General features: G+C 39.8%; 1 protein-coding gene across 12 annotated transcripts in view; it reads right to left on the bottom strand.

Moving 5' to 3' along the window:
• The window catches only part of DMD (dystrophin), a 2,113,538-nt gene that overhangs the window by 511,626 nt on the left and 1,584,640 nt on the right, over positions 1-17,272 (bottom strand). For 10 of the 12 annotated variants that reach the window (XM_081792827.1, XM_081792829.1, XM_081792824.1 and 7 more), the window contains one exon: positions 1,965-2,119. In XM_081792827.1, the coding sequence (XP_081648953.1) occupies positions 1,965-2,119 (155 nt within the window). The remainder of the gene's footprint in view (positions 1-1,964; positions 2,120-17,272) is intronic. The other 2 variants (XM_081792830.1, XM_081792826.1) reach the window with 1 other exon arrangement.

Raw genomic sequence — 17,272 nt, 5'->3', positions numbered from 1 at the left:
GATGAATTTTCAGAGTACATGTGAGAATGGCACAGGGAAGAACTTTAGAAGCTTCAGGAAAATTAATCTGGCAAACTTCAGATTGTGTATGGGCCAGTGGAAAATGTAATTTGGCCGCTAACCTTCTGTTTTGACTTTACGCACTGGAGTAATAAGCATATACTTTCCTTAGGTGGTAGATTTTTAGGGACCTAGTCGAAAAATATAAACTGGAAGCCCCCCTCTGAAGAATCCAAAGACCTTACGAAAGCGATCAAGAACAGAGAGAGCTGCTTGGACGTTAGAGAAGCATGGGAACGTGGAGACAGGGGACTTCCAGAAAGAGTGACACAGATGGGATACACCTCCCTTGAAGCTCAGGTTTTGGACCACAAACAAGCTTTCTTTTTGGCCCCTTCTTAGCTTACACTCCCTGAACTCATCATATTATTTCACTGATCTTATTTTGCTTCCCCAAAGAGGCTACTCTTGGAGAAGCAGGCATTTCCCCTTGAGATCTAACTTCTGAGTCTCTGACACCCTTTTGATCACATATAAATAAGCCTTCCTAAGCCCAATGTGCCTTATTTAACTCAACAGATACTGGATCTGTATTTAAAACACAAAGTTCAACCCTTGCCACTGGGAGGAGGCAGTGACTTTAAGAATTTTTTCGAATTATCACTCCTGTATTCAAGCTCACCCTCTCTCCACCAGGGTCCTTTAGATAGGGCCCCAAATAGAGCTCCCAACTTCAGATTGGAACTTCTTTTCCATGGTCATCTATCTGAACACCAACTGTCTGGAATGCAAGATGGCCCTAGGACCACCAGCACGAATCCAGTGTCTCAGGAGATTTCACTCTTTAATTCCTGATTCGATGTCAAGATTTACTTGCTTTCACAATTTCCATATATCAGTAGCTCAGAGGTCCTAAGAGATTCTGCTCTTAGTTCAAAATCTGTTGGGTTTGTTTTTTTTCCCTCTTGATGGTGGCCTTTTCTTCTTCATAAAGGCCACCAAATTGACTTCTTCAGTAATTCATGTCATCTGCTGGGACTTATTTACCTTTCACTGTGGTGTTCCTTATCATTGTACAAGTACTCTTTTTGCCCCTGTTTTCTGACACAGCTAAAAATGAGGACCCAATGATCTTTAACTGTCCATAGCATGAACAAGGTAACTCTATATTATGCAAAGGGAGTCATCATTCAACAAACATTTACCAGCTCCCCACTGTATCACTTGGTTCAGGACCTCAGGATGTGTCAAGTAAGAAAGAGAGTCTCTGTCCTCAGGGAATTTAGACTAATATGAAGCACAGACGTTAAACAACCAGTTATATAATTCATATTTTTATCTAAAATTAGGATAAATGCTATTAAAAGAAAAGCACAAGGGGTTAAGAGAGTGGACAATAAAGACACAGAACCTAGTTTGAGGGGGTAGTGTCTCTAAGAGCTGTTAATTTTCACTGACATAGAATGGGAAATGAAGTTATGAGTCATGTTACACGACATGAATTTTCCCATTGCATAGGTGGAGTGAGATACAAAGATTGCACCATGGACAACTATAATTCCATCAAGAAACCCAAAGTGACTTCCTTGTCAGATTAAGAATGGGGCAACATGTGCCACTGTGGAATGGAATGATATTTCTTTGGGTAGACTTCTCAAAACATATTGATAAATGGTTCTTCTAGCTAAACACCCATATTTTGTGTTTGTCTAAACTCTTAGCTATTTCACTACCTTTGCAACGGTAGGCAAATCATTTAATTTCACCAGTCTTCAGGTCCCTCGTCTTTAAAATTCTAGAGGAATTAGGCAAGACTGTGAATTTAGTTGGCAACTGTCACCTTGGAGCCTCCGAAGCCCCAGTTGAGCAGGAGTAGGAAAACAAAATATGCAATGGCCACCCACCGTCACCACCACATCCATCACTATAGTCAATGATAGGTTTAGAAATAATGTAGTTCCTACCTTTTATGAATGCTTGCCCAAGAGGCATTGATGTTCTCTGTTATCATGTGTACTTTTCTCGTATCATCTGAAGAATAATCCCGGAGAAGTTTCAGGGCCAAATCATTTGCAACATCTACATTTATCTGCCACTGGCGGAGGTCTTTGGCCAACTGCTATGGATACATATGGGAAAGAAAATGAATGTCAGTTTTCTCTGAAATTTTGAGTTGTAGTTTCTCAAAATTTTTCATAAATAGCCTTTGAGTTCGCAGGTCAGAACTTGTCCGCATGTTTCCTTTGAACCTACCATGTGATTTAGTCAATCGTGACAGTATAATCCAACCCACTTTTCACGACAAAACTTTTCAGATGCAGCATCGTGAGCAATCCTCAGTATCTGGTGTTTCAATTTAGTAGCAATCGATTGGGGATCGGCTGGGCTTAATTGTTTTTCTCATGGGAGAGAACAAACTATAAAAATAAGCTCTCATATAGTTGTTGACTATGGGGCATATACCAAAATTTGAACGGAAAACAAAGCTCATGTATTTACTTCCCTCTTCATTAACTTGTTGAATTGTTTATGTAATTAGTGCCATCTACTGGCATTCAACTACAGCTGCATATAGCAAATATTAAACATCAAAAGAATAGCACTGCATACTACTTATGAACTTTTTTGAAGGCCAAGTTTATTCATAATACTTTCATAAATATCCTACTTTAAAATTAGAACACAATTTCAAACAAGAATCTCGCTAAACCAAATGACCTGCTTTTTTGTTTCTGTTTGACAATGGAGTATTATCAAGCTATGTATTACATCACTTAAAATACCGCACAGAAAATAAATAAGGCAATGACAGGTTTATCTAGAAGCATATTAACAACTGCTCTAAGTGCATGGAGGAGGCTTCTAAGCATTAAGGTAATATTCAGTTACTAAGATAGTTATATCAAATCCAACGTGGTAGGTAAAGCCATTGATAAACGGGCAAAGGATCATGAAAAAGACATTCAAGCAAGAGAAAGAAAAAAAGATTTATATTTTTAAAATTAAATTAAAAAGCTAAAAAAATAAGGGCGCCTGGGTGGCTCAGTCGGTTGAGTGACTTAGGCTCAGGTCATGATCTCGCGGTTCATGAGTTCAAGCCCCGCGTCGGGCTCTGTGCTGACAGCTCAGAGCCTGGAGCCTGCTTCGGATTCTGTGTCTCCCTCTCTCTCTCTGCCCCTCCCCTGCTCACGCTCTGTCTCTCTTTCTCTCAAAAATAAACAAACGAAAAAAAATAGAGTATTAAATCAAGATGATACAATTTGACATCAGTTAAGTTAATAAAAAAATAAAACCCAAAGCTGGAAGCACTATGGTAAAACTAGCATACCCATGTACTACTGCTGGGAACAAATATCTATCAGGACAATCTGGCGATTGATATCAAATGACATATACATGCTTACTCCCATTGACCTTGTAATTGTGCTGTTGGTATTTTCTCCTAATAAAATACTTAAAAGAAGAGAAATACATTATAGGAATAAAGAGCATCATTAACTATTATAGCATAAAAATGAGGAAATTTCAATTTTTAATGAGAGGACATTAGAATCACACAATATATCAACCCAATGTTCTAGTGTGCCAAAATCATAAGTAACAAACAAACCACAATTTCTACCTGTATTGTATTTCTTAAATCTCTAAGTCATGAACTAGAAGGGGAGCAGAGGAAACTGAAATTAACTGGTGTTTCTGAAGAGCAGTCATTTTTGTTTTAATATTTGTTCTTTCATGTTGGTATGATATTTACATAATAAAAATCAAACAGTAGTAATTTTGGCAGAGTTTCAGTATATTTGGGTGGGCTCCCCTTCCTTGAAAATGTATAATGTATATATAATCTGGTATTTCTCAGTTAACTAGAATATCCTATTCTTTGTTTTAATGTTTCTTTATTTATTTTGAGAGAGAGGAGAGAGAGAGAGAGAGAGCGCGCGCGCAAGGGAGGGGCTGAGAAAGAGGCAGAGAGAGAGAATCCTAAGCAGGCTCTGTGCTGTCAGTGCAGAGCCTGACAGGGGGCTCGATCTCACAAACTGTGAAATCACGACCCGAGCCGAAATGCAGAGTCAGGTGCTTAACCGACTGAGCCACACAAGAATCCCTAGAACATCCTATTCTTGAATCAAATGAAATAATTTCATTTATTGCATGTAACAAATAGAACCAAAAAACAAAATGAGTAGCAAGCATCTAGAACCAACGTTACTAACTTTCGCCATGAAAGGAAAAAGGGAGAGAGTTTTTAAAGGCACAGAGTACAGTTCCTGTACTACAAAGCAGTTAAAGTTTTTCCTGGCGAAAAGTCTGCCTTCCCTTATATACTCATTTTACCCAGCCCTGTGGCTCCTATTTTCCACTTTTTGGATCCTCACGCTATTCAAAAACCTTTCTAAGGTGAAACATACACTTCTAAGGCTTTCCTTTTCTAGAAATGTCCTAAGGTATAAGCTTACCTTTCTGTCCCTTCTCCTCCTTACTTAAGCCAAGCCTTCAGTGTTAAAGTAGTGTGTACTGTAAGCAGCCCTTTTTATCCATAAGATGGCATTTGAATTTTGAAAAAGAGCTTAGTATCTATTATTTATTAAATCCCTAATTGGTAGCATAAGAATTCACAAAACGGAAACCAATGACTTGGTCACCTTTTTCCAAGTTAATTCCTTTTAACGAATACCTTTCTCTGTTAGAGAAATACGATCAACCAACATCAGAGCATATGTGTATACATTTAGGAATAAAAAATATAAATTAAAATTTTAATAAATGTAAGTAATATCATTTATTTTACCGAAAAAAGATAAATAATTTTGGAAGCCACCTCTCACTCATGCGCTGCTACTTGAAAAGTCTAGATTAAAAAGGATATACACTTTTTGGTCTTAATCTATAGATCATAAAAACTGCCTAGAAGTTTAAGTTGAAAGGTATGCTAGCATTTTCCAAACTCTTGAAGGAAATATACAGCTCAAGTTACAGACTTCATAGTCAAGAGGTAAAAGAGTGAGGCTTGATCTCAAAACAGAGCTTTTTGATAAACTTTAATTCTTGAAAGACAAAAAAGCACAAGCCACATACTTTTCTTCAAATATGTAGTCACCATGATATTCAGATTTTCATACAGAAGGAAAGCCCTCACCCTCACTGAATGCTGTCCAGGTTTTGAGAGGATGTAGGATTAAAAAAGAAAATCCCACTGACCTTGAGTAACATTGACAGGGCAAAGGCCCTTATCTAAACCCTAAGGTTCTCAACTTCAGCAGTCTTGTCTCCCTTCTTACAGCATTCACCGGAACACAATGCTTCCCTTCCTCCTAGGGTCATATGTTGACCGATCTGGGCTTTAACCAAGTGTCCTTCAAGCTAGGGACAATGACCTTGACCAGTTTTGCCTACTACCGTGAAATTTACTACTGGGATAACTCCAGACCACACAAGGAGTGTAAATTCAAAACCACAATAGAATTCACACACACGTCTTCTTATTTCTGAATTCCATTTGCAATGGTATACCCGACAGGGAATTGTTTGTATGGTGATCACAGTGTGTGAAGAAATTTGAAATACTGTGAACACTAGCCTATGAAAAAAGATGATTTTTGTGGGTCCATATATATATATGTGCGTGTGTGTTTTCTGTGAAGAATATAAAAGGCTACATTCCCAAAAGATTGTGTCCCCAACCAGGCAAGAAATATTTCATATTCAAAGCCGATATGGTGTTGCTGTAACACGTGCTTGGTATTTTATGTGCTGTATTTTAGGCAGGAAAATGATTGTAAACTGTGGGACAACCGGAATTAATTTCAAGAATTTTGAGTACTAAAACTTTCTAATTTTAATATTTGTCTTCCCTTATTTTCTGTTCGTAAGAATTCTTTTCAGGGTATTGACCCTAGGCCGGAGAAAACAACAGAGGAAGAGAGAGAGCAGTGACAAGTTTGGGCCTTCTGGGTTTGAATCCTGGCTTGATCGCTTCCTAGTCATGTGCCCAATGGGAAAGTGTATTCGCCTCTCTATGCCTCAGTTTCCTCCTTTTTAAAATGGGGAGAGTAACAGTATTTACGTAGAAAGAGTATCATGAGGGTTAATTTAGAAAATGAAGGGAGAGCCTTCAGAATGGCGTCTGGCGTATCCAAAGCGTTAACTAAACATTAGCTAGAAGAATCGTGCTGATTGCTATCACTGTTACTACTCTTCCTGTTGCTGCTGCTGCTGCTACTACTCTCGTCCTACGAATTGTACTGTTCCTAATGAACCGCACTCTGTTGACCACAGGGTAAGCCTCTACCGAATGCAAAGTAAGAGCCTCGCTGTTTCGCCGACATTGTCTATGATGCCATAGCTCTAAAACGCTCCCTTTAATTTAGAAGAGAAATGCAAATACATAGACCTATCATTAAAAAAATTAAGGGTGAGTAGTGTTTAAGTTCTCTTGTAAAATGTGTTTGGGGATAGTCCCCTACCAATGAAATTAACATTTGTTCCAGGTGAGCTAGAGTTTAAAAATTTTAATGACTGACTCCAAGGAGCTTCACGAATGAAAGGCAACAGCAGAGTAATGAAAAGGCATCTTCCCAGGGAGTCTTATTTGGCCGTTGTTTGGCTGTTTGATCTTAAGAAAGTCATTAACCTTCTGAGTCCCAGTTTTGTTGTGTGTAAAATAGGATGGAGTGACTTATTCCGCCTATGCCTCAGGTTTTGTCATGAGGCCAAACTCAAAATAAAACTGCTTGGAAAATTGTGAAATAGCATCCTCATATAGTTACGGAGAAAAAGGCGCTAATAGGGGGTTTCTCTTCTTTGGCCTAGGATACTGTGTTGGCATACGCGAACTAAGAAATTCATTTGAAAAAATCCAGTTCTGTGAGCTAACAGGGAAGAGCTGATTAGCTCTTAGATCCGTTCTCTGGCAATCTCCCACTCTACCCAGCGATACAGATGAACCAAGCCCCTTATAAGGGGGACCAGGGTTTCCCAGGATTCCTTGCTAGTTGGTTTCCAGGTGCGTCAGGACAGTGAGAGGCCTCGGTAGGACATGCGAGAACAGGAGGAAAGAAGGGTGAAACTAAAGTACATCTCCCCTTCTCTCTGTGTGGGCAGGGTCTTCTTTGTGACTCCATTTCCTAAGGGACAGCCCTTCTCCCTGTAGTGTCACTACCTGCCGTGCAGCCCCCACAGCCGTTGAGTTAGTACCGGATGGTTCTGGTTTCTGGACTTTGGTAACACTTGTTGGCCCTTCAGCCCTCGAGGTGGCAACAGCTTCCCGATACTGCCAACCTCCGGGACTGCGGTCCTCTGCTACTCCATCAGCCATGGAACCTGTCATCTGTATTAACTTTCCTCTGAAATATCTCAGGTGGCTTCCAGACTTAACCCTGATGATACAAACTGGAGGACATTTCACGGCAAATGACCCTGCCTCCCCAGAGAGAAGGGGATCACACAATGTAACGGAACGAGCACACGTTTCATTAAATACGGACGACATCTTGCATCCTTCTCTTCAGTCTCAGAGGAACAGGTGACTCTTGTACTCTGGTAAGCTGATTCCTCCGTCAGAAGAGTCATCTACTCTGGGCTCTTTCTCCACACACTCTTTGTGTCTTTTCAATCTCTCGTCTCCCCGTAGGGTCTTTCTTCATAGCCTTCAACCATGAGTCCCCCCCGCCCCCATCTTTAAACAACGGCAACAAAACTTGCTCTGTATCATTGTCTTTCCCTCCACCATTAAGCTCCTTAGAAGGCAAATGTTCGGTCACGGCCTCAACTGGATTACAATCCTTCAACTCTACAACTCATCAGAATCAGTCTTTTGCCAATATCACCCCTCAAAAAATATTCTGACTTGACATGAGTGTAAATTGGATTGGCGGTCCCAATTCTTTACCCCACCCTGTGTCCGTGCCCTTTGCTATTTAATTTTGTTTTTAATTTTTTTTTAATGCTTATTTATTTTTGAGACAGAGAGAGACAGAGCATGAACGGGGGAGGGTCAGAGAGAGGGAGACACAGAATCCGAAACAGGCTCCAGGCTCCGAGCTGTCAGCACAGAACCCGACGCGGGGCTTGAACTCACGGACCGCAAGATCATGACCCGAGCCGAAGTCGGACGCCCAACCGACTGAGCCACCCAGGCGCCCCAGCTATTTAACTTTTTAATTTCCCACTACAAAAGACAAGAGTTTAGTTTCTGGCCCTTGACACTGAGCTTGGCCTGATGACTTGTTTTGCCTAATCCTAATGGGGTAACAATAGAAGTGATACAGAGGCTTGGAATGTGCTCCTGCAGTGGGGCTAGCCCTTATGCATTTCTGCCATCACCAAGAGATACACATGCCCCGGGCTAGCCTGACTGTCCCCGGGGAAGGATGAGTGACACATGGAGGGAGCCACCCCAGTCAACCTGCAGCACGAAGCAGTGCCACCCCAGCCAAGCCGTCAACTCTTGAAAAAAATTAAATGCTTGGGGCACCTGGGTGGCTCAGTCGGTTGAGCGTCCGACTTCGGCTCAGGTCACGATCTCACGGTCCGTGAGTTCGAGCCCCGCATCGGGCTCTGTGCTGACTGCTCAGAGCCTGGAGCCTGTTTCGGATTCTGCGTCTCCCTCTCTCTCTGACCCTCCCCCGTTCATGCTCTGTTTCTCTCTGTCTCAAAAATAAATAAACGTTAAAAAAAATTAAAAAAAAAAAAAGAAAAGAATTAAATGCTTACTGTATGCCAATGACATTTTGAAGTTTTTTGTTACACAGAACGTTTGCAAAAATAGTTAACTGATTCAGTCACCAAGGGCCAACATCTGTGGAAAGTGTTAGGTTCTCATGTAATGTAAAATGAACAAATCAGGAAACTACAGACACCGGCGAGGATGTGGAGAAACGGGAACCCTCTTGCACTGTTGGTGGGAATGCAAATTGGGGCAGTCGCTCTGGAAAACAGTGTGGAGGTTCCTCCAAAAACTAAAAATAGAACTACTCTATGACCCAGCAGTAGCGCTGCTAGGAATTTACCCAAGGGATACAAGAGTGCTGATGCATAGGGGCACTTGTGCCCCAATGTTTATAGCAGCGCTTTCAACAATAGCCAAATTATGGAAAGAGCCTAAATGTCCATCAACTGACGAATGGATCAAGAAGATGTGGTTTATATATCCAATGACATACTACTTGGCAATGAGAAAGAATGAAATCCTGCCATTTGCAGCAACGTGGATGGAACTGGAGGGTATTATGCTGAGTGAAATAAGTCAGAGAAAGACAGATCTTGAGAAACAGAACAGAAGACCGTGGGGGAGGGGGAAGGGGAAAATTTTTTTTCAGAGAGGGAGGGAGGCAAACCATAAACTCTTAAATACTGAGAACAAACCGAGGGTGGATGGGGGGTAGGGGAGAGCGGAAAGTGGGTGATGGGCATGGACGAGGGCACCTGTTGGGTTGAGCACTGGGTGTTGTATGGAAGCCAATTTGACCATAAATTATATTAAAAAAAAAAAAACAAAACCAATGTATGTGCAGCAACCAGTGCTGTTGCTGAGTCTCTTCTGGAGGTTCCATCCTTTCATAGCCCCCTCTCTATGAGTCTCCTCCATAATCTCTTATGGCTTAAGTTGTTCTTTTTCTATCTTTCTCTTACATGTTGATGTTCTCCAAGGTTCTGTCGTTAGCCCAACCTTCTCCACCCGCACATACTCACCCTTCAGTGGAAGAGAAGGCAGGGAGCACACGCGCAGAGTGGTTTTATCACAATTTTCCTTTACAGCAAGTCATCGACCTCCGCTGTCACTGCCTGCATTTAGGCTGTCACCATTTCTCACTTGGCTTCTCCGACCACCTTTACACTGACTCACTTCCTCCACTCTCATACCAGCCCCTCCACCCGGGGAAACAGCTGCTCAAGTGATATTTTTGAAATGCAAATGGAACCATGTTACTACCCGGTAAACCCTTCCGATGGCTCCCTGTTGCCTACGAGTCAAAGTCCAAACCTCTCTCCTTAGATTAGTAGGCGCTCAAATCTAGAACCCGCACCTGTGCATCCACTCTCATCTTTTGTTAACTCCTTTCCATTTCCTTTCCTCTGACCCAATCCCATCATTGCTCATATGATAATCCAAAACCTCCGAAAGGTTCAGTGACTTGCTGAAGGTGACAAAGCCAATCAGTGAAAGAGGGGTCCCCAAAATGCAGGTTTCCCGACTCCAATATTCAGGGTTCAATCTAGTTAAAGAAGATATGCTTCCATATAGAGGGATTTAAGGCAAATGATTGGGTTTATTATAATTGGACACTGAAGAATATACAATAGTCTCCTTGGTGATTATAGCATGATTGGAAAGTTATTGTGTATAATAAAATAAGACATTGCCAAACAAAGACAGCAGAAAAAAAACAACCGAGATTTGGTTTATTCAAAAAAATCACTAAACATAAAAAAAATAAAAAAAATAAAAAAAAAATCACTAAACAATTTAGTCCTAAGTATGAATTAATATTCCGCAAATCTTTATTGGGAAAAAGAAACACTCTTGCTTGCTTGTGTGAATTAAAATGACCTGCAAAACCTCTTTATGGATTTATAATAGAAATGTTAAAATATCTGTAAGGAAGCTATTTCAAAAGTAAAGCCTCTCACCATTAACTTCAAGATTCATCTATTAAACCCCTGACATTACCAACTCTGTTTCAGAAGGTAACAGTCTATACAGGGGATACTATTTAAGAAAATGGCCCTCATTTTCCAGCTTACTGGAAATGATTAATCTTTTCAATAGCTTTGAGGACTACATACCAAAGTTGTTACTTTTTTGTCCTTTCAACAATGACTACAAGCTGAGAGCAGGCTAGTAAATGTGTTATCGGCCAACCCATTAGAGTTCCATTATTTTCTGTCTTACATGGCTTCATGTAATGAATTTTCATAATTAAACTAATGGCATACAATTTATTTTCCTCCCTCTTTACTTTCAGGCCCCATTTCTCTTCTGGCTTCTTTGGAATAAGTTTTATACGAAATGAAGGGAGGAGAGCCCTGCAAGGTACTTCATTACCTTAATTTCATTATGACATTTTAGAAAGCATTCTCTTTATCTGGGCTCTCTCTTTAATTTGCTGACTTTATTAAAAGGCGTAAGTAGTGTTGTAATTAAGAAATCACCCAGCCTCTCCAGGCATCTAAGAGAAGTCTGGTTGAGAAGGTATGGAAATGGTCGGGTAGAAATGACTCCAGAGAGAATGCCAGAGGACAGATCCTCAGAAAGTGGCATTCGTCCTGGCTATTTTTCCAACCCCGTGAGCCTCCTGTGGTAGAAGACGTTGTTTTCCATGAACAATCGGGGCCTTATCATGCCACGTGCACCCCCATTGAGTCAAGGACGGCTGTGTAACTGATTTTGACTACTTGTAACTTACAGGCAGAGGTTGTATGAACCGATGGCATCATTCATGTTCCCTGCCTCCTGAATCACGGAAGTATGTATCAAGACTCCGCTGTTATCAGCTTTGGTCCCTGCGTGAGTAAGCTAAGTAGAACCCTCTTGCGAATCCACAATGGACACGTAACATGAGCAAAATGTAAACTTTGTGTTAAGCCTCTAGACACGGATCTTGCTACTGTAGTACGACTTAGACCATCCTGACAGATACATCTAGTCAGGTACAACCCTATCTCCAGAAGGGCAATTCTATTATATCTATATAATCTGGGGCCAGGGTCAGGGATAGAATAAGCTAGTATAATAACTCATACAGAATAGGTTCTGTTGCTAATACATGTGGAGAAACTATGTTTCCAAAGCAGTTTATAAACTGGAAGAATCAAGAAAAGATCTGGATCTTAAGGACACATAGGCACACCTCTTGAAAGCAACTTGGAGAAATAATTCGTGTAGCATGAAATCTACCCATTTTAAGTGTATAATTGAGTGGTTTTTAGTATATTCAACGAATTAGGAAGCCATCACCACAATCTAGTTTTGGAACATTTTCTTCAAACCCAGAAGAAACCCCGTACCCGTCAATAGTCACTTTCCACTGCCCATTCTCTCTCTCCCGTAGCCTTTACTAGACACTTCACACAAATGGACTCAAACAATATGTGATCTTTTGTGACTGGCTTCTTTCGTCTAGCATCGTGTTTCTCAGGTTCATCCATGTTATAGCAGGTACCAGTACTGTATTAATTTTTATCGCCAAATAGCATTCCATTGCTGGATATACGACACTTAAAAAAAAAAAATTCATTAGTTGACAAACATGTGAGGCTTCTCCACTTCTTGGCTATTACAAATAACTCTGCTACCAATATCTGTTCAAAGGTTTTGTGGCCATGTATGTTTCTATTTCTCCTGGATACACACCTGAGTATGGCATTGTCAGGTCAGATAGTAATTTCGTGTTAATGCCCAACTTTTTCCCAGAGTTGTACCATTTTCTGCTCCCGACAGCAATGGACGAGGTTACAGTTATTCCACATTCTTGTCAACGCTCATTACTGTCTTTTTTTATTTTAATCATCCGAGGGAGTATGAAGTGGTTATCTTGTGGTTTTCATTTGAATTTTCCTAACGACTAATGGTGTTGACAATCTTTTCATGGGCTTATTGGCCATTTGTACCTCCTCTTTGAAGAAGAGTCTATTAAAATCCTTTGTTGATTTATAATCGGGTTGTATTTTTGCTCTGGTTGAGTTCTAAAGTTCTGTATATATTCTGGACATAAGTCCCATATTTGGTATTTGCAAATATTTTCTCCCATTCTGTGGGCTGTCTTTTCACTTTCTTCATGACAATGTTTGCAGCACAAGTTTTTAATTTTGATGAAGTTCAACTTACATATGTTTTCTTTTGTCACTCTTGCTTTTGGTATCATGTATATACAAGAAAACATTACCTAACTTATCGTACTCCTATGTTATCTTGTAAGATTTTTAAATCTTATATTTTGCCCTATGATAATCCATTTTTGAGTGAATTTGTGTGTATGGTGTCAGGTCGGGTCAAACTTCATTATGTGGATACAAATATTTAATAATCCAAGCACAAGGTTTTAAAAAGACTATTCTTGGGGCGCCTGGGTGGCTCAGTCGGTTAAGCGTCCGACTTCGGCTCAGGTCATGATATCGCGGTCCGTGAGCTTGAGCCCCGCGTCGGGCTCTGTGCTGACAGCTCGGAGCCTGGAGCCTGTTTCGGATTCTGTATCTCCCTCTCTCTGACCCTCCCCCATTCATGCTCTGTCTCTCTCTGTCTCAAAAATAAATAAAGGTTAAAAAAAAAATTTTTTTTTAAATAAAAAGACTATTCTTTTCCCATCTTAACAATCTTAACAAGTCTTAACAATGTGAAAAATCAATTGACCTGAAATGCAAAGATTTACATCTAGACTTTCAATTTTATTCCATCGATCTATGTGCCATCTTCTTGTCAGTTCCATATTGTCTTGATGACGGTAGCTTTGTAGGAAGTTTTGAAATTGGGAATTGTGAGTCCTCTAACTTTGTTGTTTTCTCAAGGTTGTTTTGGCTATTCTTTGTCCCTTGCATTTCAGTATATGTTTTAGGAGCCACTTGACTATTTCTGCAGAAAGTCCAGCTAGAATTTTGATGAGGATCGCGTGAAGTCTGCAGATCAATTTGAGGATGTTGCTATCTTAACAATATTAAGTCTTTTGATCCGGAAACATGGGATATTTTTTCTATTTATTTAGATCTTCCTTGATTTCATTCCACAGTGCTTTGTAGTTGGCAGTATACAGGTCTTGGGTTTCTTTTATTCCTAAGTGTTTTATTTTTTGATGCTATTGTAAATGGAGTGTTTTCTGAATTTCATTTTTTAGGTTACTCACTGCCTATGTACAGAAAAATAACTGATTTATGTATTTTGACCTTGCAATCTGCAAACTTGCTGAATTTATTAGTTCCAGTATTCTTTTAGTATATTCCTTGGGATTTTCTGTATGTAAGATCATGTCATCTGCAAATAGTTTTACTTTTTCCTTTCCAAACTAGAAGACTTTTATCTATTTTTCTTGCCCAGTTTCCCTGGCCTGAACTTGTAGTATAGTGGTAAATAGAAATGGTTAGAGCAGCCATCCTTACCCTGTTCATGATCACGGGCGAAAGCATTCATTCTCTTTACTATGATGCTAGTTGTAGGTTTTTCTTAGATGCCCATTATTAGGTTGAAGCATCTTCCTTCTGTATTAGTTTCCTAGGACTTCCAAGACAGAGTATCACAAACTGGGTGGCTTAAAATGATGAAATGTATTGTCTCACAGTTCTGGAGGATAGATCCAAACTAAGGTATCAGCAGACTATGCTCCATCTAAAACCTATAAGGAAGAATCCTTCCCTGCCTCTTTCCAGCTTCTGGGGGTGCCAGTCAATCCTTGGTATTCCTTGACTTACAGCTGCCACACTCTAATCTCTGCCTTTGTTGTCACACAGTGTTTGCTCTGCTGTCAGTGTCTTTACGTGACATTCTTCTCTCTGTGTATGCCTCTTTTCCTCTTTTTATAAAGACACCGGCCATATGTGGTTAAGAACCCAGCCTACTCTAGTATGACCTCATCTGAACTTGATCACATCTGCAATGACCCTATTTCCAAATACGGACACACTCATAAGTACCAGGGGTTGGGTCTTCCACACGTCTTTTTAAGGAGACACGATTCAACCTACAACACCTTCTGTTTCTAATTTGTTGAGTGTGTGTGTGTGTGTGTGTGTGTGTGCGCGCACGCGTGCATGTGTTTTCACGAAAGGGTTTTGGACTTTGTCAAATGCATTTTCTACAACTATTAAGATGGCCAGGTGGGTTTTGCCCTTTATTCTACTGATATGATACATTACAGACAGCCCCAACTTATGATGGTTTGACTTGGGACTTTTTAAAACTTTTATAATGATGTGAAAGTGACAGATACTCAGTGGAAAGCATACTTTGAATTTTCCATTTTGATCCTTTCCCAGACTAGCGACATGCAGTATGATACTCTCTCCTGACGCTGGGCAGTGGCAGTGAACCGCAGCTCCCAATCAGCCACGTTATCATGAGGGGGAGCAAGCGATGCACTTCTGACCTTTCTGTACCCATATAACCGCTCTGTTTTTCACTCTCAGTACAGTAGTCGATAACTTACATGAGATACGCAACACTGTGTATTATAAAATACGTATATTATAAAATACACTTTGTGTTACGTGGTTTTGCCTGTTGGCTAATGTAAATGCTCTGAGCATGTTTAAGGTGGGCTAGCTAAACTGTGATGGTTGGTAGGTAAGGTGTATTGAATGCAGTTTTGGTTTATAATATTTACAACTTATGACGGGTTTGTTGAGACAACCCCATTGTAAGTCAAGGAAAATCTGTACGTTGATTCAATTTTGTATGTTAAACTAATTTTGCATGCCTGGAATAAATTTCACTTGATTATGGTATACAGTCCTTTTAATATGGTGCTTTATTAGGTTTGAGAGTATTTTTCATAAGGCTTTTGGAGTCTCTATTCATGAGGTATATTGGTTTGTAGTTTTTTTCTGGTGATATTTTTAGCTGGGAAGTATTCCTTTCTCTTCTAATTTTTGGAAGAGCTTGTGAAAAGCTGGTATTAATTCATCTTGGGGGCACCTGAATGGCCCAGTCAGTTAAGTGCCCAACTCTTGGATTCAGTTCAGGTCCTGATCCCAGGGTTGTGGGATTGAGCCTTGCACCCAGCATGGATTCTCTCTCTCCCTCCGCCCCTCTCCCCTGTTCACGCTTTCTTTCCTTCTAAAAAAAAATAAATAAATAAAACAAAATAAATATTTGGTAAAGTTCACCAGTGAAGCCATCTGGTCTTGGGTCTTTTTTTGGGAAAATTTTGAAATGATCAATTCAATTTCTTTATTTGTTATAGGTGTATTCATATTTCTTATATCTTCCATTCATAACATCCTCTTATAATCCTTTTTATTTCTATACGTTTGGTAGGATTGTATCCTCTTTCACTCCTACGGTGAGTAATTTGAGCCTTCTCTCTCTTCTCTCTTAGTCCAGTTAAAGGGTTGTCAAAATTGTTGATCTTTTCAGTAACTAACTTTTAATTTTCTTGATTTTCCCTCAGTTTTCTTTTCTTTATTTCCTTGATTTCACTCTAATCTTTATTCCTTCCTTCCTTCTCCTTGCTTTAGGCTCAATTTTCTTTTTCTGGTTTCTTAAGGTAGAAGATTGGGTTACTTATTTGAGATCTTTCTTCTTTTTTAAGTGAGGTATTTATAGCTATAAATTTCACTCTCAAAATTCATTAGTTGCACCTCACAAGTTTCAGTGTGTTGTGTTTTTATTTACATTCATTTCAAAGTATTTTTGCATTTCCTTAGTGATTTATTTTTTGACCCATTGGTTATTTAAGAATGTACTGTATCATTTTCTCATATTGGCGTATTTCCCAAATTTGCTTTTATTAATTTTTAATTTTGTTTACTTATGGCTAGAGGACCTACATTATGTGATTATAGTCCTTTTAAATGTATTGAGACTTCTTTTGTGACCTAGTGTATCACCTATCCTACAGAATGTTCCATGTGCAATTGAAAAGAATGTATACTCTGTTATTACTGAGTGGGATGTCCTACAGAAGAGTGCTAGGTCTTGCTAATTCACAGGGTCTTTCTAAGTCTACTCTTTCCTTGTTGATCTACTGCTCAGTCTATCCATTACTCAAAGTAGGAGACTGAAGCCTTTGTTTGTGGTGAATTGTTTATTTCTCCCCTCAATTCTGTCAGATGTACTTCCTGTGTTTTTAATTATTTTCCTTCTCTCTTTTTCTTGGTGTGGATTATTGCCATTGACCTGTCTTCAAGTTCACTGACTCTTTGACAGCTCAACTCTGAGGCTGAGCCGCTCCAGTAAGAATTTCAATCATTACACTCTCACACTCCAGAATCTCTATTTGATTCCTGTTTGTAATTTGTATTCATTTATTGATATTTCCTATTTGGCAAGATGTGCATGTAGCTTTCTAGATACCCCAGGAAAATGTCAGAGCTTTTCAAGGACCTCTGGGGACATCTCATTCCCCAGATCTGCCTTTTCAGTTTTTCTCTAGACCATGATTATCTCAACTGGTATCACAGTCTCAGGCAGTTACTATTTAAACAATGTTGCTGGTTGTTTTGGATAAACACTCTGAGGATAGGGCTTTTTCTGGGGAGTTCGTGCAAAGTCAGGCCAAATAATGACAAGGCCTTGTGTACAGGTTTGTTCTAGGGAGCCGCAAGACAGGTCAAATAGTAATAAAGC

Source organism: Panthera onca, chromosome X (genome assembly GCF_046562875.1).
Source record: "Panthera onca isolate mPanOnc1 chromosome X, mPanOnc1 haplotype 2, whole genome shotgun sequence".
NCBI lineage: Eukaryota > Metazoa > Chordata > Mammalia > Carnivora > Felidae > Panthera > Panthera onca.
Note: the sequence above shows the minus strand (reverse complement) of the source record. Positions and strands in the feature narration are given on the sequence as shown.